Below are 19,327 nucleotides of genomic sequence, written 5' to 3'. Positions count from 1 at the left end.
CTGGTTCGATCTTTCTAGTTCGAATGGCCTGGCCCAATGCGGCGCATGCATAAGTCAAACACGCCGCGATCAACCTCATCTTTCCCTGCAATCTGGTTCTTCAGTTGCCACCCAGTTACCTCTGCAAAACCCACATGCCATGAACTAGTGACCAATTTGGTGCGGCTCAAATGATGTGGACGTACTTCCATCTGTGAAATGCAACTGTATGCGAGGCGCGAAGGAGACGTGCTTGCGTTTCCACTAGCATGGCTGTTTATCTCCGCGTGCAAAATAAACGAATGAATATCTATGCATCAAAGCATTGATAGGTGCGTGTGGTGCGTGTCAAGTGACAGCGTGTGTGACATGTGGTGGGCCACCTAATGAGCAAGGTTGTTTCGGGATGCTTGCATTTTACCAGGGCGGTCTTAGGTTGACACCGGTGTTACTTCTAGATTTACAATACGCCTGTTGAGAAATCGATGCCGACTTTCAAGAAGCGATACCCTACTGTGATACCACTTCTTCTGTGGACTCTATACCTACACTACATCAATAAGACCTTCACATAAATACCAATATGGGAGACTACCAGGACTCAACTCTTTATTCACCACGATAATATAGGATATAACACGAAGACTCTTGCACTCTTTACGTGACTACCCTACCATGACAGAACTATACTACATGGTGATCTTGCCATCACCTACTTAAGACCTTTTATGCTATGGTATGGTGTTGACTCAAAAAACCGGCTATCGGCTTTCTACGTGACCACACGCGAGGACCCGAGAGATTTGCTTTACTCCGACGCAGGCTCCAATTAGCTTCGTATAGGTGCAAAGCGTGCCACTCAATTTAACCTGCAACTGACAAGAGAAGCCTAAAATACATGAGCTGATAGGCGGCGAAGCCTTCGTGTGCTCATAGATAGGGGTACTTTGAATAAACACCATATGTAAATAGATATTGAATATAATTATGTAGTGTAAATGACTAAAGCAATCATGGTACGTGCTACAGACTATGTCACCCGACATGCTAATAAAGCATGATAAATGAATAATAAGCCATAAGGCTGATCCTAGTATCCTGATAAGCAAAGCATGAGCGGCTCATCGGTTGTCCAAATCGGATCCATATAATTGGTGATAATAAAGCGTGAAAGCTATTAGCTAGAAAGCCGATAGGAAACGGAGCGCCGTTGAGCTTTTGCTCTACTATGACTGGGGCCATAAGCTAATGAAGCTTAAACTAACATTACCACCAGTATTTCTAGATGAAACTGCAGCGATGCGTCCGGTAATTGCAATCTAGAAATGCTGGCAGCAAGAGGTTAATCTAAACTTCACAGGTCGATGGACCTATCCACAATAGAACTTGATCCCAACAGTACCCGAGAGATAGCCGAGATTAAGATGCAACGTGTGAGGTCTCACCCTAGAGAAGCTAAATTGGAAAAAGTGCCCCCTTGTGGATTTTTATGAAATCCACTTATCATAGGTCACAAAGCAGCGTTTGTATCGCTAAAATTTTGCAATTCCGATAAAGATGTCTGGACCCACCAGTATTTCGAGACGAGTTGGTTGCGGTAAGAATGGCACATAGGAAGTTAGTGTGGACAGTTTAGATGATATCAGTATCAATTACGTCACGCAACCAAGGCGTTAAGGTATCTTGGTGGCCATGATACCGTGAACTGCCAATACAGATTTCGTGGACTGGACTCCGCCACCGGGCGCCGGCGACCGATCATGCTCCCCTCTCCTTGTCTGTCAGATATTGTGCGCACGAATCCTGAAGCACCGCCATAGCTAGAGTACCAGAGGGACCACTCGTCCTTCCGAGACGCCACCTTATTAACTTTACTACCCAACAGCCGGTCATGGCATCTACAACGGCGGCCACCAGCGAAGCCTCCACCTCGGAGCCTGCAGCAGTGAGAGAGAAGCCCATCGTCGTCCGGATCAAGCGTAAGCCCTCACAAACTCGCCCGGACGCTTTCTGTGAGCTCCCCTTCTATCTTCCTTTCTCATTGCCCCGTCCCCTTCCTCCTTAAATTTCTACTCGATAAAAGGAGTAGTTTTCAAAAAAAAAAAATTTCTCCATCAAGGCTAGAGATTAATGAAAGGCTAGTGAAGAAGGCGATGTTGGATTTCTCCAGCTTCTCCATCTCTGAACCATCCTCTTCCTGCTCCAGTGCTAAAGGTACGGACTAAACAGAATGTAACCTTGATGCCATGGTGCTTTGCCAAAACAACTTTATCACCCTACATCACTACTTTACATAATATAATACCAAATCCTCCTCACTCGGACGAAGAATTATAGACCAGAAAGAATACAGTAGTAGTAGTGCCTCCATCACCTGCAAAATATGTTACTGTCTTTGCCATATGCCCACAGCTTCAGAGGAGCAACCATGGGTTAAGAAGCTTCTTGTTCAACACATAGAGGAACAACTAAATTTTCTCTTGCCAATCTTATGTGATGATGCTACCATTTTTTTCCAAATCCAAACATGAAAAGATAAAGTTTTTTTCAGTTCAAGGTGGAAACTCTAATTGATCATACTAATTTTTTCAAGAGCAATCCAATCTACACCAAATCTCTTTTATTTAGTCTAAGTGAGAAGGAGCAACACAAGGAAGACTATCCACCACTAAAATTAATATACCGTTGGATCGAAATCTCCTCCTAGTGTTTTTTTTAATGAACAAATTCACATCACAACATAACAAGAGGAGAACAAAAGGGCACCGTTGAAGTAACATGATGAGTGATAACATCGGAGAGGAGGCCAAGGAAGGCACGAGGAGTAGGCTTATTGGTGGTTTGGGCTTGGCACCGCTGCATAGATGTCAGCGGCAGATTCATGATAGCTTAGATAAGATGCTGTGTCGATGAGAATTCAGCGTCCGCTTCTTCTTATCTGGAGCCTGTATTTGGGGGCGCAAGATGAGGCTATACTGTTGAGGATGTTGGCGACAAAATTCAAACAATCTATTCATTGTTGTTGATGTTGGTATTGGACTGCGCCGCTGTACGCTGGCGACCAACCATGCTCCTCCTCTCCTTATTCGTCAGATACCGTGTGCATGAATTCTAAAGTCTAAAGCACCATCTAAAGTTAGATAGTGTTTGATTGGAGAGTTAAGTTGGATGGATTGGTTCCATTTTAAATTTTAGGGTGAGATGATTCTATCCATAGCCTGTGTTTGGTTGGAGGGATGGAATAGTTTTTTTTAGGAGAATCGAATCGCTCCTAATCTGTGAATCTCCGTTACGTGGGACCCGTCCGTCAGCCACCATTCCTCTTCCTCCCCTTCTCGTCTCCTCCCCTCCCCTCCCCTCCCCTCCCTGCTGCGCCGCCGCCTGGCCAAATTGCGCCGCCAATTTGTCGCGTTGCTGCTTTGCTGCGCACCACCCGCCCGCCTGCCTCCGCTCCGGCACCACCCGCCTGCGCCGCTTTGCCGCTCGGCCGCTCGCGCAGCGCCCGCCTGCCTGCGCTCCGCCGCCGCCCATCTGCACTGCTCTGCTGCGCGGCCTGCCCGCCTGCGCAGCTCTGCCACGCGGCCTGCCCGCCTCCGCACCGCTCTGCCACCTGCGCAGCTACGCTCCGCCGCCGCCTGCCTGCGCAGCGCTGCCGCTCGGCCTGCCCGCCGACGCACCGCCCGGCCCCTGCGCAGCGCTGCCGCTCGGCCAGCCCGCCTGCGCAGCACCGCCTGCGCGGCGCCGCCCGCGTGCACAGCACCGTCGCCCCAGGCCGCGCCTTGTTTAATCCTACTACCCAATCGCCGGTCATGGCGTCTGCGGCGGCGGCCGCCGGAGAAGCTTCCACCTCGGAGCCTGCGGCGGCGAGGGAGAAGCCCATCGTCGTCCGGGTCAAGCGCAAGCCCTCGCAAACCCGCCCGGACGCTTTCTGTGAGCTCCCCTTCTATCTTCCTTTCGCATTGCCCCGTCCCCTTCCTCCTTGAATTTCTACTTGATAAAAGGAGATGTTTTCACACAAAAAAATATTTGCTCTATCAGGGCTAGAGATTAATGAAAGGCCAGCGAAGAAGGCAATGCTCGATTTCTCCAGCCTCTCCATCTTCGAACCATCCTCTTCCTCCTCCAGTGCTAAAGGTACGGACCAAACAGAATGTAACCTTGACGCCATGGTGCTTTGCCAAAAACAACTTTGTCACCCTACATCGATACTATACATGATATAATACCAAATCCTCCTCACTCAGACAAAAAATTATAGACCAGAAAGAACATAGTACTATAGTAGTAGTAGTGCCTCCTTCACCTGAAAAATGTCTTACTGTCTTGCCGGATGCCCACAGCTTCAGAGGAGCAACCACGGGTTAAGAAGCTTCTTGTTCAACACATAGAAACAGTGCACCATTCTCAAGCCGTTGAACATGTTTTGCACTCTCTTTTGGTAATATACCTATCCTTTTCCATTTGTTTTTTTTATTTTATCGGTTGAGATGGTTTGGACATGTACAACGGAGGCCTCCCGAGGTGCCGGTGCGTAGTGGAGTTTTAAAGCGGGGCGATAATGTAAAGAGAGGTAGAGGTAGACCTAGACTAACTTGGGACGAGACTGTTAAGAGAGACCTTAAGGAGTGGAATATCGCTAAGGAATTAGCTATGGATAGGAGCGCTTGGAGATTAGCAATTAATGTACCTGAACCGTGACCTTTGTTACTTTTTATTTAACCCCTAACTCTTCCTTTGGCTTGTGCCTTTTTGTGTTTCTTATTCTTGTTTCTGTGGGTTTCATCTCTAGCCTACCCCAACTTGCTTGGGACAAAAGGCTAAGTTGTTGTTGTTGTTGTTGTTGTTGTTATGTTCTTGTCAAACTGGTTTGGCATCCAGATTTGGCATCTCTGCATGGCATAACTCTTTCTTGGCTCATGTTTAAATTTTGGTAGATGTTTCATTTCTCATTAGTATTCAACGATACTCCTGCTTCATTTGACCTCTTGTTATTTTTATTTCTGTGAGCTCTATAGAGATGGCTTTGAATCTTCATCACATCTTGAATGCCGTTTTGATGTTCACTTGCATGGAAAAGAGGTCTCAGTTTCTGTTACAGATTAAAACATGGCTACACGATGGATCGACAAAACTTGTTCTATAACGTGTATGAGATTTTTTTGGTAAACAGTTCTATTTGTTTTTGTAGCTTGCTGACTCAAATACCAAAGAGATAAAGAGCAAGACGAAGGAGTGGAATGACAGAATCAAGCAAGACAAAGTAACAGAAACTTTGTTCTACTGTCTACCGCATTAATTTTTTTTCTGCTGGATCTCACGAGGGTCATGAGTTAATCGAACTGTTTAGTTTTTCCCTTGAACGTGGCTGTCAGTCCGCGTTTACAATCTGGGAAATAGTGTTTCCATATCGAGCTGTCTATATGAATTTTAGTTGGTGGAATTCTAAAATGAGGTACGCACATCCTATTACTCTCGCATATCCTATATGAATTTTTCCCTTCTTGTGCCAACAGAAACCAGACCAGCTACGGTCAGCAGCCAGGCAAAGGCATGAGGTACGCACATCATATTATTCTCGCTGCAGTCAGCTCGTGATTCTCAATTGTGTACGAATACTAATGAGGCAATTAGTTTGACGGATGGTGTAAATCATGAAATGTGCCAGAAATCAAGCACAGAATTAACTACAGGAGGAATCTAGTGGTTCCTGTAATTACACTGTGCACATCAGCTGTGCTTATCGGTTGGGAGTTAGACTCTGGACACCCTTGCCACAAGCACATGGCAAGCTAGCTATGCAGACTTACAGCTACGAAGCTTGTGGACTAAATAAATGATTCTATGGTGTACACTGTACACTGCCAAATCCTGTTTCTGGACACTTATTGTGTTGAGCAATGTGGTCATTTGGTTCCTTTTTTTTTACAAGATCATTTGGTTCTTTGAGAGTGGCATATTTGATAGTTCCAAGTGGATAGGCTCAGACCAATAGGGATACACGCAAATGTGTGGTTGACTAGTTGTGTTGAGTAATATTTGATAGTTGCAAGTTACAAGGAGGTATTTGAGACTAGTATAGAATTCTCAAGGACCTATTTGTACTAATTTATTCCCTTTTAGCTAAGTAGGGCTAGTCCCTGGAGTTGCTGTAGCATGGGCCTTGGCGTGTTTATTTATGTGTGTCAGTTTCATGAAGCCATGCTATTCCTTAATTTTCCTGAAACTAGAAAACTGCGATCAAGTACTTTATTTTTCTTAAACTCCATGATGCTCTGCTTCGGTCATTCTTATGCATGGTTTTGTTCATTGACCATACAGGATCTGGGAAGAAATGCCCGCTTTGCACAAATATGGAAGAGTCGGAAAGGAGAAAAGGATGAAGCTGATGAGTCACTGAGAGAAATATGCCATCTTTATGATGCTGTCCAAGTAGATCCAGATGAAGAGAAGAATCCTGCAGAACCACGGCAAGTCTTGCTTTCTAACTATTTACCAGTTCTTTTTAATTTGAAGTTGTACTATTGTAATTTGTCCCACTATAGTCCCTGCAGGATTACTTCTTTCGAAGAGGGTGCTGTTTTATGCAACTTTCTTCCACTTATACGGGAGTACTTGCCATCAGCTGCTGTGGAAATCGAGTCAGATATTATTTCATGGGCGCAATCAGAAGGTATGCAAGCTTCTTGCCTTGAGATGATCTCAACAGTAGTGGAGACTTTCTTGCTGCTTTCATTAGTAATAAAAGAAGTGATTTCAATCTGTAATAGTGCTGGTGCTGAAATAGTAAAGGTGAACAGTTTAGCTCCAGCACTGGTTATGATGAGTATAAATTTTCTGACAAGCATATTCAGAAGTTTATGACATCTACACTGTCAAGGAGGTGGATGATACAAACATGGAGGATATGTCAGCAGCTTCATATCCACGGTAAATACGAATCGCATGGGGGCATCTCTGTTCCATTCCCTTGAGAGTGCCTTCTGAACAATCTTTGACTGTTAGGTTACAAGTGGATGATGACGAAGACTACCCGTACGACACAGATGATTCAAATGGTAATTGTACGATCATGTTGCTCACATATTTGATCAGTGAGAATTGAGGTCCTTGGTTATTTTAGTTAGCTTAACTTTTCCATCGCATAACATGCAGCTGAAGACAATCCACTTTTTGATTATCCTGAGGAATTGTCAGAGGATGAGGATGATGATGATGGTAGCAATGATGAGGATCCTTTTGGAGACACGGAGGGTTCTGGCTCCGAGTACGAAAAGGAAGAAGTAGAGGTGGAAGGGGACGAGCAATGGTGATATGAAATTGCGGGGGAAAGGTGCAGTTGTAAATGTATGGAGGCTAGTGTGTGAGCTGAATGTAATGTGAGGAAGGGATGATTACTGAATCTTTGTGTTTCTCAGTCTGGGAAAGGAATGGACGTGCTCAGCACTGTGTAACACATCACTTAGTAAACATTGTATCTCAGTGTGTGATAAGGTGTTCCCTGCATTATCCAGAGGAGAAGAATCTAGGAATTCTTTGGAATTTGAAAATGTCATGTATGCTGCTTGTTTTATTGTACTGTATAATGATATTACGTGCACCCCCCTACTGACGTGAGGAAAGAAAGCCCGTGTGGGACTGCCAAACCGGCCGCAGCCCGCAGGGCTATATTTTCAGCCCGGCGGGGGAGGAGGAGGATGCAGTGACGGCCCATGGCCCATCAGATGACTCAGACTGAGAGCGAGCCACGTAAAAGAAGAACGGGGAAGAAAAACTGAAGAGTAAAGAAGGGCGGCGCGGCGTGGGAGACGAAAGCCGAGACGCGGCTGCCGGAAGACGAAGACTCCCCTCCGATCCACCATAGTGTCCTGGCAGCATCCACCGCTCTGAATTCCGGTAAATAGATAGATGTCCCCTTTTTTTTCTTTCGTTTTCCAGTCGTATTCAATTTGGTTGAGATTGTTAGATCTCTCACCTACTGATTCCCTTCAATACTTCATCTCCTGATTCAGTTCCGCACTTAGCATCTCGCATCACCATAAGGTCGTCTGATTCTATCCGTGCAAGAATTTTCAGCTTTCCTTTATCCAGAGAAACCTGCTTCCTCTTAGGTTGCAGCGCAGGCTTCGCGCTGGCCTTTTTTTATATTTTATCTTAACAAGAAAGAAAAAAAAGGAAATTGGCTTCTGACGTATGCACCTGCTGGAAGCTCCGATGCCTTTGTTGATTGGAGATGCGTTTGATCCTTTCCTTCTTCACGATAAGAGTACCACCTTTTCCTTACTTGTGCACTTGTGATTCCTTTGCTCTAAAAGGACCTCATCACTTGCTCGCCAGTTGTGTTTCCTTGTCAGTTCTATTTGTCATAAACTTCTGATCTGTCGCTAGCTCCACCATATTTTTCCTCTTACTCTCCTTATGCAGCTTCATTGCTTGGTTGCACATTGAACGTCCTGACAAATGGGAGCATTGCTAGCAGATTTCAATTCTCTGGATAACCATACCAAACATGAGGGAATCGCCTTCAACACAGGGGGAGCCATCTACATCTGCTACGGTATGTTGAATTTCCAAATTTTCCCAGCTGTTACCACGTGCACTGAATTGCCAAAACTTTGTTCAACTCTTATCCTTTTTCTGTCACTCTATGAACCAATTAACCATGACCCTCTTTTCTTTTTCAGTTGCTCATGATGTAAACCTTAAAGTTATTATTAGTACACTGATCATGTCCACTCATTATCCTTGGCACCCCTGTTATTCGAATACAAAATTTTAAAAGTTTAAGTGTAAAGATTATCACTGTTATAATATTGCACCCCACCTAAATTGGTGATTTCACAAATGCTTCAAACATGACCACCATTAACAGCATAACTAAATCCCATTGATTTTATATGTAAAGTTTCATATTTGGCAAAAGTTCTATAGTTGTACTTAATCTCTTTGGTTATTTCTTTCTTTAACAGTTACTTGATTAATACAGGTTGATGATAGTTGCTCAGCTGACAGGGTTGAAGATTCACAATTATTCCTCTCCGTACCCGCTTTAAATCAAGCTGCATCTTTTCTTGCCCACACAGCTTCATTTCTCTCCCAGTGCCTCCCTGTACCTGGTTATGTGGGTTAGTTCTTTTTCTTTCTTCAGAAAAATGATTCCCTACGTCAATTGCATAAGCAACCTGGGCTCTTATGGTAATTCCATTTTAACAGATTGATTGTGTTTATTATCTTAATGCAGGTCTATCTGAGGAGGATCAAGAGTTAGTAACACTGCCACCTGCATCAGCAGTAGACAGGCTTTCTGTTCAGAATTCTTCCATAGCGTCTGCTGGCACCAATTCATCCCTTGGTCAGGCAGATTGCAGTGGAAGCCCCTCTCAAGAAAACACAGGTCAAATGGTGCCTTCACATGTTTTTCAGAATGGAACTTCGCTGTTTCAAGGGTACAGTTTGTTCTTGAATCTTTATGCTTTGTTCCTTCAGATGCAAGCTCTAATCAATGCATTAAGGACTCAATACATGTAGTGCTGCACTTCTCATAGAATCTGCTATGCTGGGGATGTATTGTCCATACTGAAGATTAAACTCTACATCTGAGAGTAGAAAACAGACGCCATAGTGGTGCAATTCTTTTTAGTAAATTTGGATGGGAAAATCAAATTTAGTGGATGTAATAGTCTTTCACAACATAGTATGTTCCTTTGATACCTTGTGCAGCCTTGTAGAGCGTGCACGGAAAACTGTTCGTGGTTCGGCAGATGATATCGGCTGGCTCCAGCAGGATCAAAGCTTACCTACAACTGAGGATGGGACAGCCAGATTCTTGGAGATCTTGGACTCTGTGAGGACAGGAAAAGCACCAAACTGCATGTCAATGCAGATGATTTGTAAAAATGCTTCTAATGAAAGATGTAATCTGAACTATATCTCATGTGGACCATCTCACTCCCCTTCAGGAAAAATGAGCACAAGCTACCTGATTCAGTTGTTTACTTGCTGGTTCCAGGTCAGTCGGTTACCTCTTCGATTGTGAGCTATCAATTTCCAACTTTTTATGCTAACATTTTTATAGGTCTGTTTAGTAACCATGGACCACTATACTTTGTCAAGACAAAGGCATACTTCTCCAAGATGGGTCTAGCTTGTCATATTGCCAAAATTCATAGTGAGGTACTTCCATACATTAGCCTGTAACTTGCCTCTTGATATTTGTTCTAATTAAGAAATACATGAAAAAACACATTGCAGTCTTCAGTAAGTAAAAACGCACGAGAGATAAAGGAATACATAGAAGAAATATACTGGGGATCAAGGAAACGGGTGCTACTTCTCGGTCATAGTAAGGGCGGTGTAGATTCGGCTGCAGCCCTCTCCCTCTACTGGCCACAGCTGAAAGACAAAGTTGCAGGTTTAGTATTAGCTCAAAGTCCATATGGAGGAAGCCCAGTTGCTTCAGATATCCTGCGAGAGGGGCAGCTTGGTGACTATGTCAGGTTGCGTAAAATCATGGAGATCTTGGTATCCAAAGTCCTTAAGGTATTTGCCTTGATCATTCCAGCCACTAACCAGCTTGCCTAACAATGAGTGATAGTGTTCTTGACTCTATTTGTCGTGTTATTTTCAGGGTGATGTGCAGGCTCTAGAAGATCTGACCTATGAAAGGAGGAAAGAATTCCTGCGACAGCATCCATTGCCTCAGGAGGTTCCAATCGTATCATTCCACACCGAGGCAAGCATCACTCCTAGTGTGCTCACCGCGCTTTCTCATGTTGCGCACTTGGAGCTCCCGATTGCTGCCGATGGCAATTCCACCAGGATACCGGTTGTAATGCCACTTTCAGCTGCAATGGCAGCATGCTCTCAGCTTCTGGTGGCAAGGTATGGCGAGAAAAGTGATGGTCTTGTGACGAGGAAGGATGCTGAGGTTCCTGGATCGGTGGTGGTCCGGCCAGAGAGGAAGCTAGACCACGCATGGATGGTGTATTCCTCGCTGAAAGAAGAGCCTGGCGATGAGGCGGACACATCGCAGGTATGCGAAGCCCTGCTGACCCTGCTTGTAGAGGTTGCACAGAAAAGGAGGCACGAGACGGCCATGAAAGATGAGTGAGAGTATTACTACTTGTTAGTGTTGCCCTGAGTTGCATGTATCCTGTACAGAGTTGGGCTCAAAGTGCTTCTGGACCTGTTTTTTGTTTGGTTTGCAGAAGCATATGAATATCCTTGCCTATCATGTGAACTTTGAAGGTGGATGGATCGGAAAAGGCTGTTAGAAACGGTTGGCATGTTGCCCCCAATCAGATTGTTTGAGCTTATTCTTTGAGTAATAAATCAAATCGATCAATCAGATTGCCTGTGCCGCCCACATTGGCAAAAGGATCTTCACATTGTTTTAACTGAATCCACCAGTCAGATTGACGAAAAACATTCCTCGTCGAATTGAATTGTCTGCCAATGAACGATCCACTCGGTGGAAAGCGTAAGGTGTTTTTTTTTTGGAAAAGAAAGCGTGAGGTGTAGAGATAGAAGGAACTGGAATGAATGCATGGTTGTTATTGATGAATGTACCAACCAAACCATAGATAGATTTACATATTTAAAGGACATGCACTTCTGGACTGATCGAGTGCATCATATCATACTTAAACAGCTACAATGGAGTATATAAGAAAATGATATAAATCTTAACGGCTGAAGTTTAAATATCACTCTCCTCGCAAGAAAAGAATATCACTCCTAGGCTTGGATTATGGCTATCAGGACGGCCATTTAGACAATCAGTTCTTCAGATGCATCCATGATGACAAGACAACAGATTCTAATTAAGGTAAGATTAATTGCTATCAGTGGACAACATGTCCAACAAGCCATGAATGAAATATAATTGAATTGATTCTTGGGATACTATTTGGAATTAAAAATAAAATAAAAAGGAAGCCAGCAGCCAGATTCGCTCGCTTCGCCGACATGCTCACCGCCCTCGACGCCGATATCCTCCCCACGCTCGCGAACAACCCCACCGACGTCGAGACCTCCGCGGTCTCCAATCCAGGAACCAGACGATCCGCCGTCTTCACCAAGGGGCTATAGGTCAACAACCTCTTCTCATCCACCTAACCAGCTACTTCTCAAACAGCCTCGAGAGAGCTGCCCGCCAGGCCCTGAGGATGGACATCGACTACAAGCTTTCAGAGGACCGGATCGGCGATTTCAGAGCTCGCGTCTGTCAGCCGGAGCTCACCTGGAAACACTAGAACACACGAGCACGAGGGAGTTTTTGGGCTGCCAAAACGTCGCAGCATTTTCTGACTCTATTCATCCTTTTATTCGCGATTACATCAAACGGAAAAACCAGCGCTGGAGCGCTTCTCCCGCCGCGACATTGCCGCGTCCATCCCCACGACGCACGACGGGAGAGCGAGTCCAGAACGCGGAGGACTCGGACTACGCGAGCTATTCTCGCCCACAACGCACGCATGGCCGCACACAGTCCGTGAGCTCATGCATAGACCCTTGACACGCTAACAGACTAACAGCTAGATACTTGAACAAGCTTGACATGGCAACAATTCACCCCCTCAAGCTTTGTTCACTGAACTTCTAGAACTCCAATCTTCAGTCGCTGCTCAACAAACTTGTTGCGCGCCAGGGGTTTGGTCAGAATGTCCGCCAGTTGCCGTTCCGTCCCGATGCTTTCAACCTTCACCTTCCCTGCATCTGCACATTCTCGAATATAGTGATATTGTGTGTCGATGTGCTTGCTTCTCTCATGAAACACCGGATTCTTCACAAGAGCAATGGCGGACTGATTATCAATCTTCAGTGCAAACGACCTGGTTTCTTCATTCCTCAGCTCGCCTATTAGTTGTGCCAGCCACACACCTTGACAGGTTGCTGTGGTGGCTGCGATGTATTCCGCTTCACAGGAGCTCAGCGCCACAACACGTTGCTTCTGTGACTGCCAGCTGATCACGTTCTGACCAAGGAGGAAGAGAACACCAGACGTACTCTTTCGGGTGTCGACGTCGCCAGCCATGTCGCTGTCGCAGTAGCCGATCAGTTTGGCCTCGCTGTCCTGCCTGGTGTAGAGACACCCGTAGTTGATCGTCCCGGCGACGTAGCGCAGGAGCCTCTTGACTGCCGCCAGGTGCTCGGTGGTGGGCTTCTCCATGAATCTACTCATGTACCCCACCGAGTATGCAAGGTCTGGGCGCGTGTTGACGAGGTAGCGTAGGCATCCGACGAGGCTGCAGTACTCTGTCATGTTCATCGCCGGCGCCGAGCTCTCCTTGCTCAGCTTGAACCGTGTCTCCATTGGAGTATGCACGGGATTGCAGCCAGCCAAGCCCGCCTTCTCCACGATCCTTGCCGCGTACGCGCTCTGGTTCAGTGGTTCAGGGTGATTCCCTCAGCTCCCTGCTTCACTTCAATCCCAAGGTAGAAGCTCAGGGGTCCAAGATCACTCATCAGGAATAGCCGCGTCATCTCCTTCTTGAACCTGTTAATCTCATCCACGTCGCTCCCGGTGATGATGAGATCATCAACATACACACCCACCAGGAGCCTTGATGTGCCATGTCCGCGAGCATAAACTCCGTGCTCACACCTGCTCTTCTTGAAGCCGATCTCACAGAGGCTGTGATCCAGCTTGATATTCCACGCCCGGGGAGCTTGGCACAGCCCGTACAGGGCCTTGTCGAGCCGTAGCACTTTCTCTTCCTCCCCTTCTTGCACAAAGCCCGGCGGCTGGATGACGTACACCTCCTCGCTCAGCTCCCCATTGAGAAAAGCCGATTTGACGTCCATATGGTGGACGATCCACCTCTCCTGGGCAGCCATGGCGAGCAGCACTCGAACTGACTCAAGCCGCGCCACCGGTGCAAAGACGTCGTCGAAATCCACACCTTGCTTCTGCACGTAGCCTTTAGCTACTAATCTGGCCTTGTGCTTGATCACATTCCCTTGCGCATCCTTCTTCAGTTTGTACACCCATTTGAGCCCAATTGGTCGGTGCCCGGGGGGAGGTTGGTGAGGCGCCATGTCTTGTTCCGCTCAATGGCCTCCATCTCCTCCAGCATTGCCCCACGCCACGGAGCGTGCTGCTCCGCTTCGGCGAACGTTGCAGGCTCTTCTCCCACCGCCAGCATGAGTTCTCCATAGTCAAACTCTCGCCCCGCCATGCCCGGGACTTCCGCATCCCCAATGATGTTGTCGAGGGAGCGAAGCCGGAGCGGACAGCTGCTGTTGTGATCGGCGTCGAGGTGGGTGCTGTCCAGTACCCCACCGGTGTACTGGGCATTGTCCGGCACTCCGCCGCTTGTTGGCTCCTGTCCTGGCCCGGCCACGTTCTCATGCATAGTACCGATCGGTGTCGCGGGCGCGCCTGGGAGCGTTGGTGTCGGGGTACAGGGCGTCGAGGTAGGAGAAGTGGCCATCGCAGGTGTCGCCATTGCAGGCGACCATCCACCCCGTGCTAGTGCACCCGGCGACGTTGTTGCCTTCATGGGTGCCGTCATAGCATGTGACGGCCTCTCCTGGTGCACCATCTCCCACGCTGCATCCACAACGAACTCCTTGCTCTTCTCCCCTTCGGCGTCACTCCAGCTCCAGGCCGCATCCTCATCGAACACGACGTCGCGAGAGACGTGGACGCGCCGTGCCGCTGGGTCGTACACCCGGTATGCTTTGGCCCCTGGTTCGTACCCGAGCAGCACCATCTTCTTGCTCCTGTCTTCAAGCTTGCTCAGGTGTGGCTTCACCGTCTTCACGTGCGCCATGCACCCGAACGTGTGCAGGTGATGCACTGCCGGCTTGATACCGTGCCATGCCTCATACGGTGTACGCCCGCGCGAGGCTCTTCATCAGCGCGTGGTTGAGGAGATATACGGCCGTCACGACGGCCTCGCCCCAGAACTCCGCAGGCACACCTCTTCCCTTCAGCAGGCTCCGTGCCATCGCCACGACCGTTTGGTTCCGACGATCCACGACGCCGTTCTATTGCGGCGAGTATGGCGCCGCTAGGTGCCAGCGCACGCCACGCCCTACGCACCACTCGCCAAACTCAATTGAGGTGAACTCACCCCATGATCGGTGCACAACACCCGGAGCGCTCGACCCGTCTCCACCTCGACGAGTGCTTGCCACTGCTTGATTGCCGCCGGCGCCTCGTCCTTTGTCTTCAGCAGCCTCACCCACATGTACCGTGAGTGGTCATCGACGAGTAGCAGGAAGTGTCACCGGCCTCCAGGTGTCGCCAGCGTGATGGGCCCGCAGAGGTCGCCGCGGACCAAGTCCAGCATCCCCTGCGCCCGGTATTTGGCTGCTGCCGGGAACGAGGGGCGCTGCTGCTTCGTCGCCATACAGCAGTCATAGAGCTGCTCGACGTGCTCGATCTCGGGGAGACCTTGCACCATGTCATCCCGCGCCAGCTTCCGCAGTGCGTCGAAGTGAAGGTGCCCAAATCTTTCGTGCCAGCATGCTCACCGGCTTGGCGATCATCATGCGGAGGAGGTACAGGCGTCCCGGGGAACGACGCACCCGCGCCACCAGTCGCCGTCGCTGGTCCCAGATCCGTAGTACGCCGTCGTCGATGTCGACCTTGCAGCCTCCCTCATCTAGCTGCCCGAGGCTCACGATATTCGCCGTGAGCCGCGGGATGTAGTAGACCCCCAAGAGGCGCCGGTGCTCTCCGGTCTTCGTCTCGAACATGATGGATCCGCAGCCCTCAATCGAGACCACAAATCCATCCCCAAATTTGACCATGCCTTGTATGCTGGTGTCAAGCTCGGTGAAGGCGTCGCGCGCACCCGTCATGTGATTTGTGGCCCCAGTATCCAAATACCAAAGCCCCGTGTCGCGCTTGGCATCTCCATCTAGCTGCAGCACCACCTTCTTCTCCATTAGGTGCGCAGCGGCGGATGCCGGCGTCGCCTCAACTCCGATCGACGCCGCTGCAAAAAAAAAAGGGTAGGGCTGTCATCCTCCTCTCCTTGGACCACATGGGCCTCCGCATGCTTGGGCTTCGTTGGGCAGTCCCGGGCCCATTAACCGGTCTTCCCATATCTCCGGCATTGATCCGGCCCAACGCTGCACCCTCCGCCCGACGAGGAACTTGGGCCGCCATCCTTCTTGCTCGTGCCTCCGCCACGGCACCCGCGCAACCGTGGGCGCCCTGGTCCCGCTGCCGCAGATGAGCCATCCATCCCTCCTCCATGAGGTAGAGCTTTCCATCCGCGCGTACCAGAGCCGGCTCGTCGTCGGTCGCCGCCTTGAGGCGCCCGGTGACCTCCTCCACCGAGAGCGTGTCGATGTCGAGGAGTGTCTCGATTGAGACGACGAGTTGCCGAAATCTTGGTCAGGCCACGTGCAGGTACTTTGCCACCACCTTGGCCTCCGGCTCTGGATCGCCGAGGATTGACAGCCGCTGCACAATATTCGTCAGGCGAAGGGCAAAGTCTTCCACCGGCTCACCGTCGCGGAATGCAATCTGTTCATACTCCGCGCGTAGGTTCTGAGCCGTAGACTTCCGCACCCGATCATCCCCGATCCGCATCGTCCGGATTGCCTCCCACGTCGCCTTGGCTGACGCCTTGGTCACCAGGATGGGGACCATCTCTGTCGGGACACCACTGCAGATCGCCTCTAGCGCGGTGGGGTCGTCATGGAAGTCGACGTCGCCAACCTTGACCGCCTCCCAGAGATGGCGCGCCTGCAGCTTGAGCTTCATCAGCAGTGACCACGAGTTGTAATTCGCCTCGGTCAATTACGGCCAGTTGCCGAAGCCACCGCCTTCATGGATGACGCGCTCGACGACGATCTCCCGGGAGCGACGCGGCCTGTGCCCACCCCTGGCGTCACGAGTGCGCGACCGACGCGAGGGCGTGCAGCTTGGTGACGGCGTGCGCTTTGGTGAGTGCGGCGGCATCTTCTCCCCGCCTGAGCCCTTCTTGTCGCCGCTCGACGTTCCGACCTTTTCCGCCGCCAGCGGCGAACATCCTTGGGACTTTGGTGACTGCATCACGGCGTGAGTCCCAGCTTAATGCTCTGGTACCAATTGTCAGCCAGAGCTCACTTGGAAACACTAGAACACACGAGCACGAGGGAGTTTTTGAGCTGCCAAAATGTCGCAGCATTTTCTGACTCTATTCATCCTTTTACTCGCGATTACATCAAACGGAAAAACCAGCGCTGGAGCGCTTCTCCTGCCGTGACATTGCCGCGTCCATCCCCACGACGCACGACGGGAGAGCGAGTCCAGAACGCGGAGAACTCGGACTACGCGAGCTATTCTCCCCCACAACGCATGCATGGCCGCACACAGTCCGTGAGCTCATGCATAGACCCTTGACACGCTAACACACTAACAGCTAGATACTTGAACAAGCTTGACATGGCAACAGCGTCCAGATGTGCCTCGACTGGGCAGTCGAGTTCCCGGCGGTCGACCCGGGCTCTGTCAAGGGCCAGGACCTCCCCGCCAACATCTCCGTCAAGGGCCTGGAGCCAATGGACGAGTCCAACACCGACGAGGAAGATGGCACCAAGGGCGGCGCAAAGTGAGTTGTCGTCGTAGTCAAGGAACCATTGCTAGTGCACTAACTTTTGAGTCCGTCAACACCCGATCCTGTATAGATCTATTGCTAGTGTTTTTTGCAAGTCGTTGTCGTGGTCAAGGAACCGGTTGCTAGTCCATGAAGTTTTGAGTCCTTGATGCCCCAGCCTGTATAGATCTATTGCTATAGTTTTTGTCTAGTAGTTGAAAGGTTCCCAAGGATCATTCGATCATTTCAGTGACTATATGTGATTGGATCTTATGCACTTGCCATTGCTCCTTAAATACTCGCATCTATATACTTGCGTTGCTCTCATCAGTTGCTTATGTTCTGAATGTTGTGGTTTGTTGTTACTAGATTTTCCTGTGATTCTGAATGTTATGTTGTTGAAATTGTTGCCTGTGGTCTGAATTGTTATAGTTAATGGTGCAATTTCTTTTTGCTACAAGTTGCTACTATTGGAACATTCTGAATTTTCATAACTTCTTGGGGAGCGTCCATATTGTTTGCTCTTGTCTCAGCTTGTAGTTGCCACGGTTGTTACTGCTCTTGCACCCGTGCCACCGCAGTCCAACCACTTTGTTTAATTTGCGTGCTTCTTCAACTCTGTTTGTTGTGCTTATGCATACAGCTACAGATCTGTTGTGTGCATAATTTATATTCTTATGATCTTATTTTGTATATGCTTTTAGTTTGTCCTATTCCTCGAGTAAGGTGAAGTTCTGGATGCTTTTGTGGGCTTGGATTTGCTAATTAGGGAATTTCGTGATACCAAAAGGAAGGGGTGTCTCTGTTGATCCACCAAGGGGACTAAGGAAGAGCATTGGTTCAGAAATAGATGATTGATGGGTGAATGTCAATGGGAGTTCAGGTTGCCTGCCCAACATTGCTCTTGGATGCTCTGCTTCCAGTTAATTCTTCAGAGGAGACCTGGAAGTGAGCTTCGATTTTAAAATCTAGGCAGGCAGTCTTAGTTCATTTTTCATGTTGTGTTTGAATGTTTCCATCAGTTATGGAAGTTGTTTTGGGACCAATAGCTTTAAGATGATCTCATTAGCATGCTTAGGTTACTCATAGTCATAGGTTATGATAAGACAAAGTTGTACTACCAAACTCAATTAAGGGTTGTCTTTATGGTCCTAAGGTTGTTCCTGTTCCGTTGCTGAACTGGAGGCAGTCAATTTCAAGCTAGTGAAAGGTGTGTGAAGCTTGTCGGATTTACTGATAGATATAACTTGGCATCAGAATTTCTAGATGTTTTATTTGCCAGCTCTTGGTTTATAGTTTCTATTGCTTGTTTTCTATTAGTACTAGTTTGTGAAATTAATGAATAGGCATAATCATTAATTTCTGAAGCAGCTAATGATCCGGAAACCTATCTCTTTTTTCCTTTTTTTCTTCTTTGTACAGTACTAGTTAGAGAAATGGAAATTGTTTTTTTTTTCTATTCCATTTTAGCTACTTTCATGAGGGTTTTGTGATCATTTTGAATGTATTTTCATGTGACTATACTCTGTAGGATAAAATTTGAATTAGGCTGCGGAAAAATGGCTGAATGGCCCCTATTTTGTTCCTATAAATTGGACACAGCCATATAAAGTTATCTGGCCTCCTTGTAGGCAATAAGGGACCCTTCATGACCCAGACATATCTACAACATCAGTGAAGCTGAATTGTTAGTGGTTATTTGGACAGCTGAAACCTATTTACATAAATCCTTGGGTGCATCGTTCGTTAATTTATAAAACAAAAAATCTTGTGGAATTCATCCCGCTACATTTGTACTTGACATCTTAGTA

The 19,327-nt window shown here is 48.2% G+C and overlaps 2 protein-coding genes across 8 annotated transcripts; both read left to right on the top strand.

Moving 5' to 3' along the window:
• The first annotated feature begins 3,279 nt into the window (after positions 1-3,279).
• LOC112902433 (RNA-directed DNA methylation 4-like) lies at positions 3,280-7,526 on the top strand. Its single transcript, XM_025971513.1, has 10 exons — positions 3,280-3,909; positions 4,018-4,113; positions 4,320-4,417; positions 5,168-5,239; positions 5,493-5,534; positions 6,298-6,446; positions 6,531-6,649; positions 6,831-6,906; positions 6,982-7,034; positions 7,132-7,526. Exons 1-10 carry the CDS (start codon positions 3,789-3,791, stop codon positions 7,287-7,289), a joined length of 984 nt encoding a protein of 327 aa, XP_025827298.1. The 5' UTR covers positions 3,280-3,788; the 3' UTR covers positions 7,290-7,526.
• Positions 7,527-7,690: 164 nt separating this feature from the next.
• On the top strand, positions 7,691-11,291 carry LOC112902432. 7 transcript variants are annotated; one of them, XM_025971507.1, is made up of 9 exons: positions 7,691-7,872; positions 8,401-8,533; positions 8,982-9,101; positions 9,218-9,422; positions 9,697-9,825; positions 9,936-9,985; positions 10,052-10,149; positions 10,228-10,515; positions 10,604-11,291. In XM_025971507.1, exons 2-9 carry the CDS (start codon positions 8,437-8,439, stop codon positions 11,084-11,086), a joined length of 1,470 nt encoding a protein of 489 aa, XP_025827292.1. In that variant the 5' UTR covers positions 7,691-7,872; positions 8,401-8,436; the 3' UTR covers positions 11,087-11,291. The 7 variants fall into 7 exon arrangements, with proteins under 7 accessions (XP_025827292.1, XP_025827291.1, XP_025827295.1 ...); XM_025971506.1 differs by having other exon boundaries at positions 7,989-8,533; XM_025971510.1 differs by having other exon boundaries at positions 7,692-7,872; positions 8,456-8,533; positions 8,963-9,101.
• Positions 11,292-19,327: the final 8,036 nt, after the last annotated feature.

This window comes from Panicum hallii, chromosome 8 (genome assembly GCF_002211085.1).
Source record: "Panicum hallii strain FIL2 chromosome 8, PHallii_v3.1, whole genome shotgun sequence".
Lineage (NCBI taxonomy): Eukaryota > Viridiplantae > Streptophyta > Magnoliopsida > Poales > Poaceae > Panicum > Panicum hallii.
This window is presented reverse-complemented; position numbering and strand designations above follow the sequence as displayed.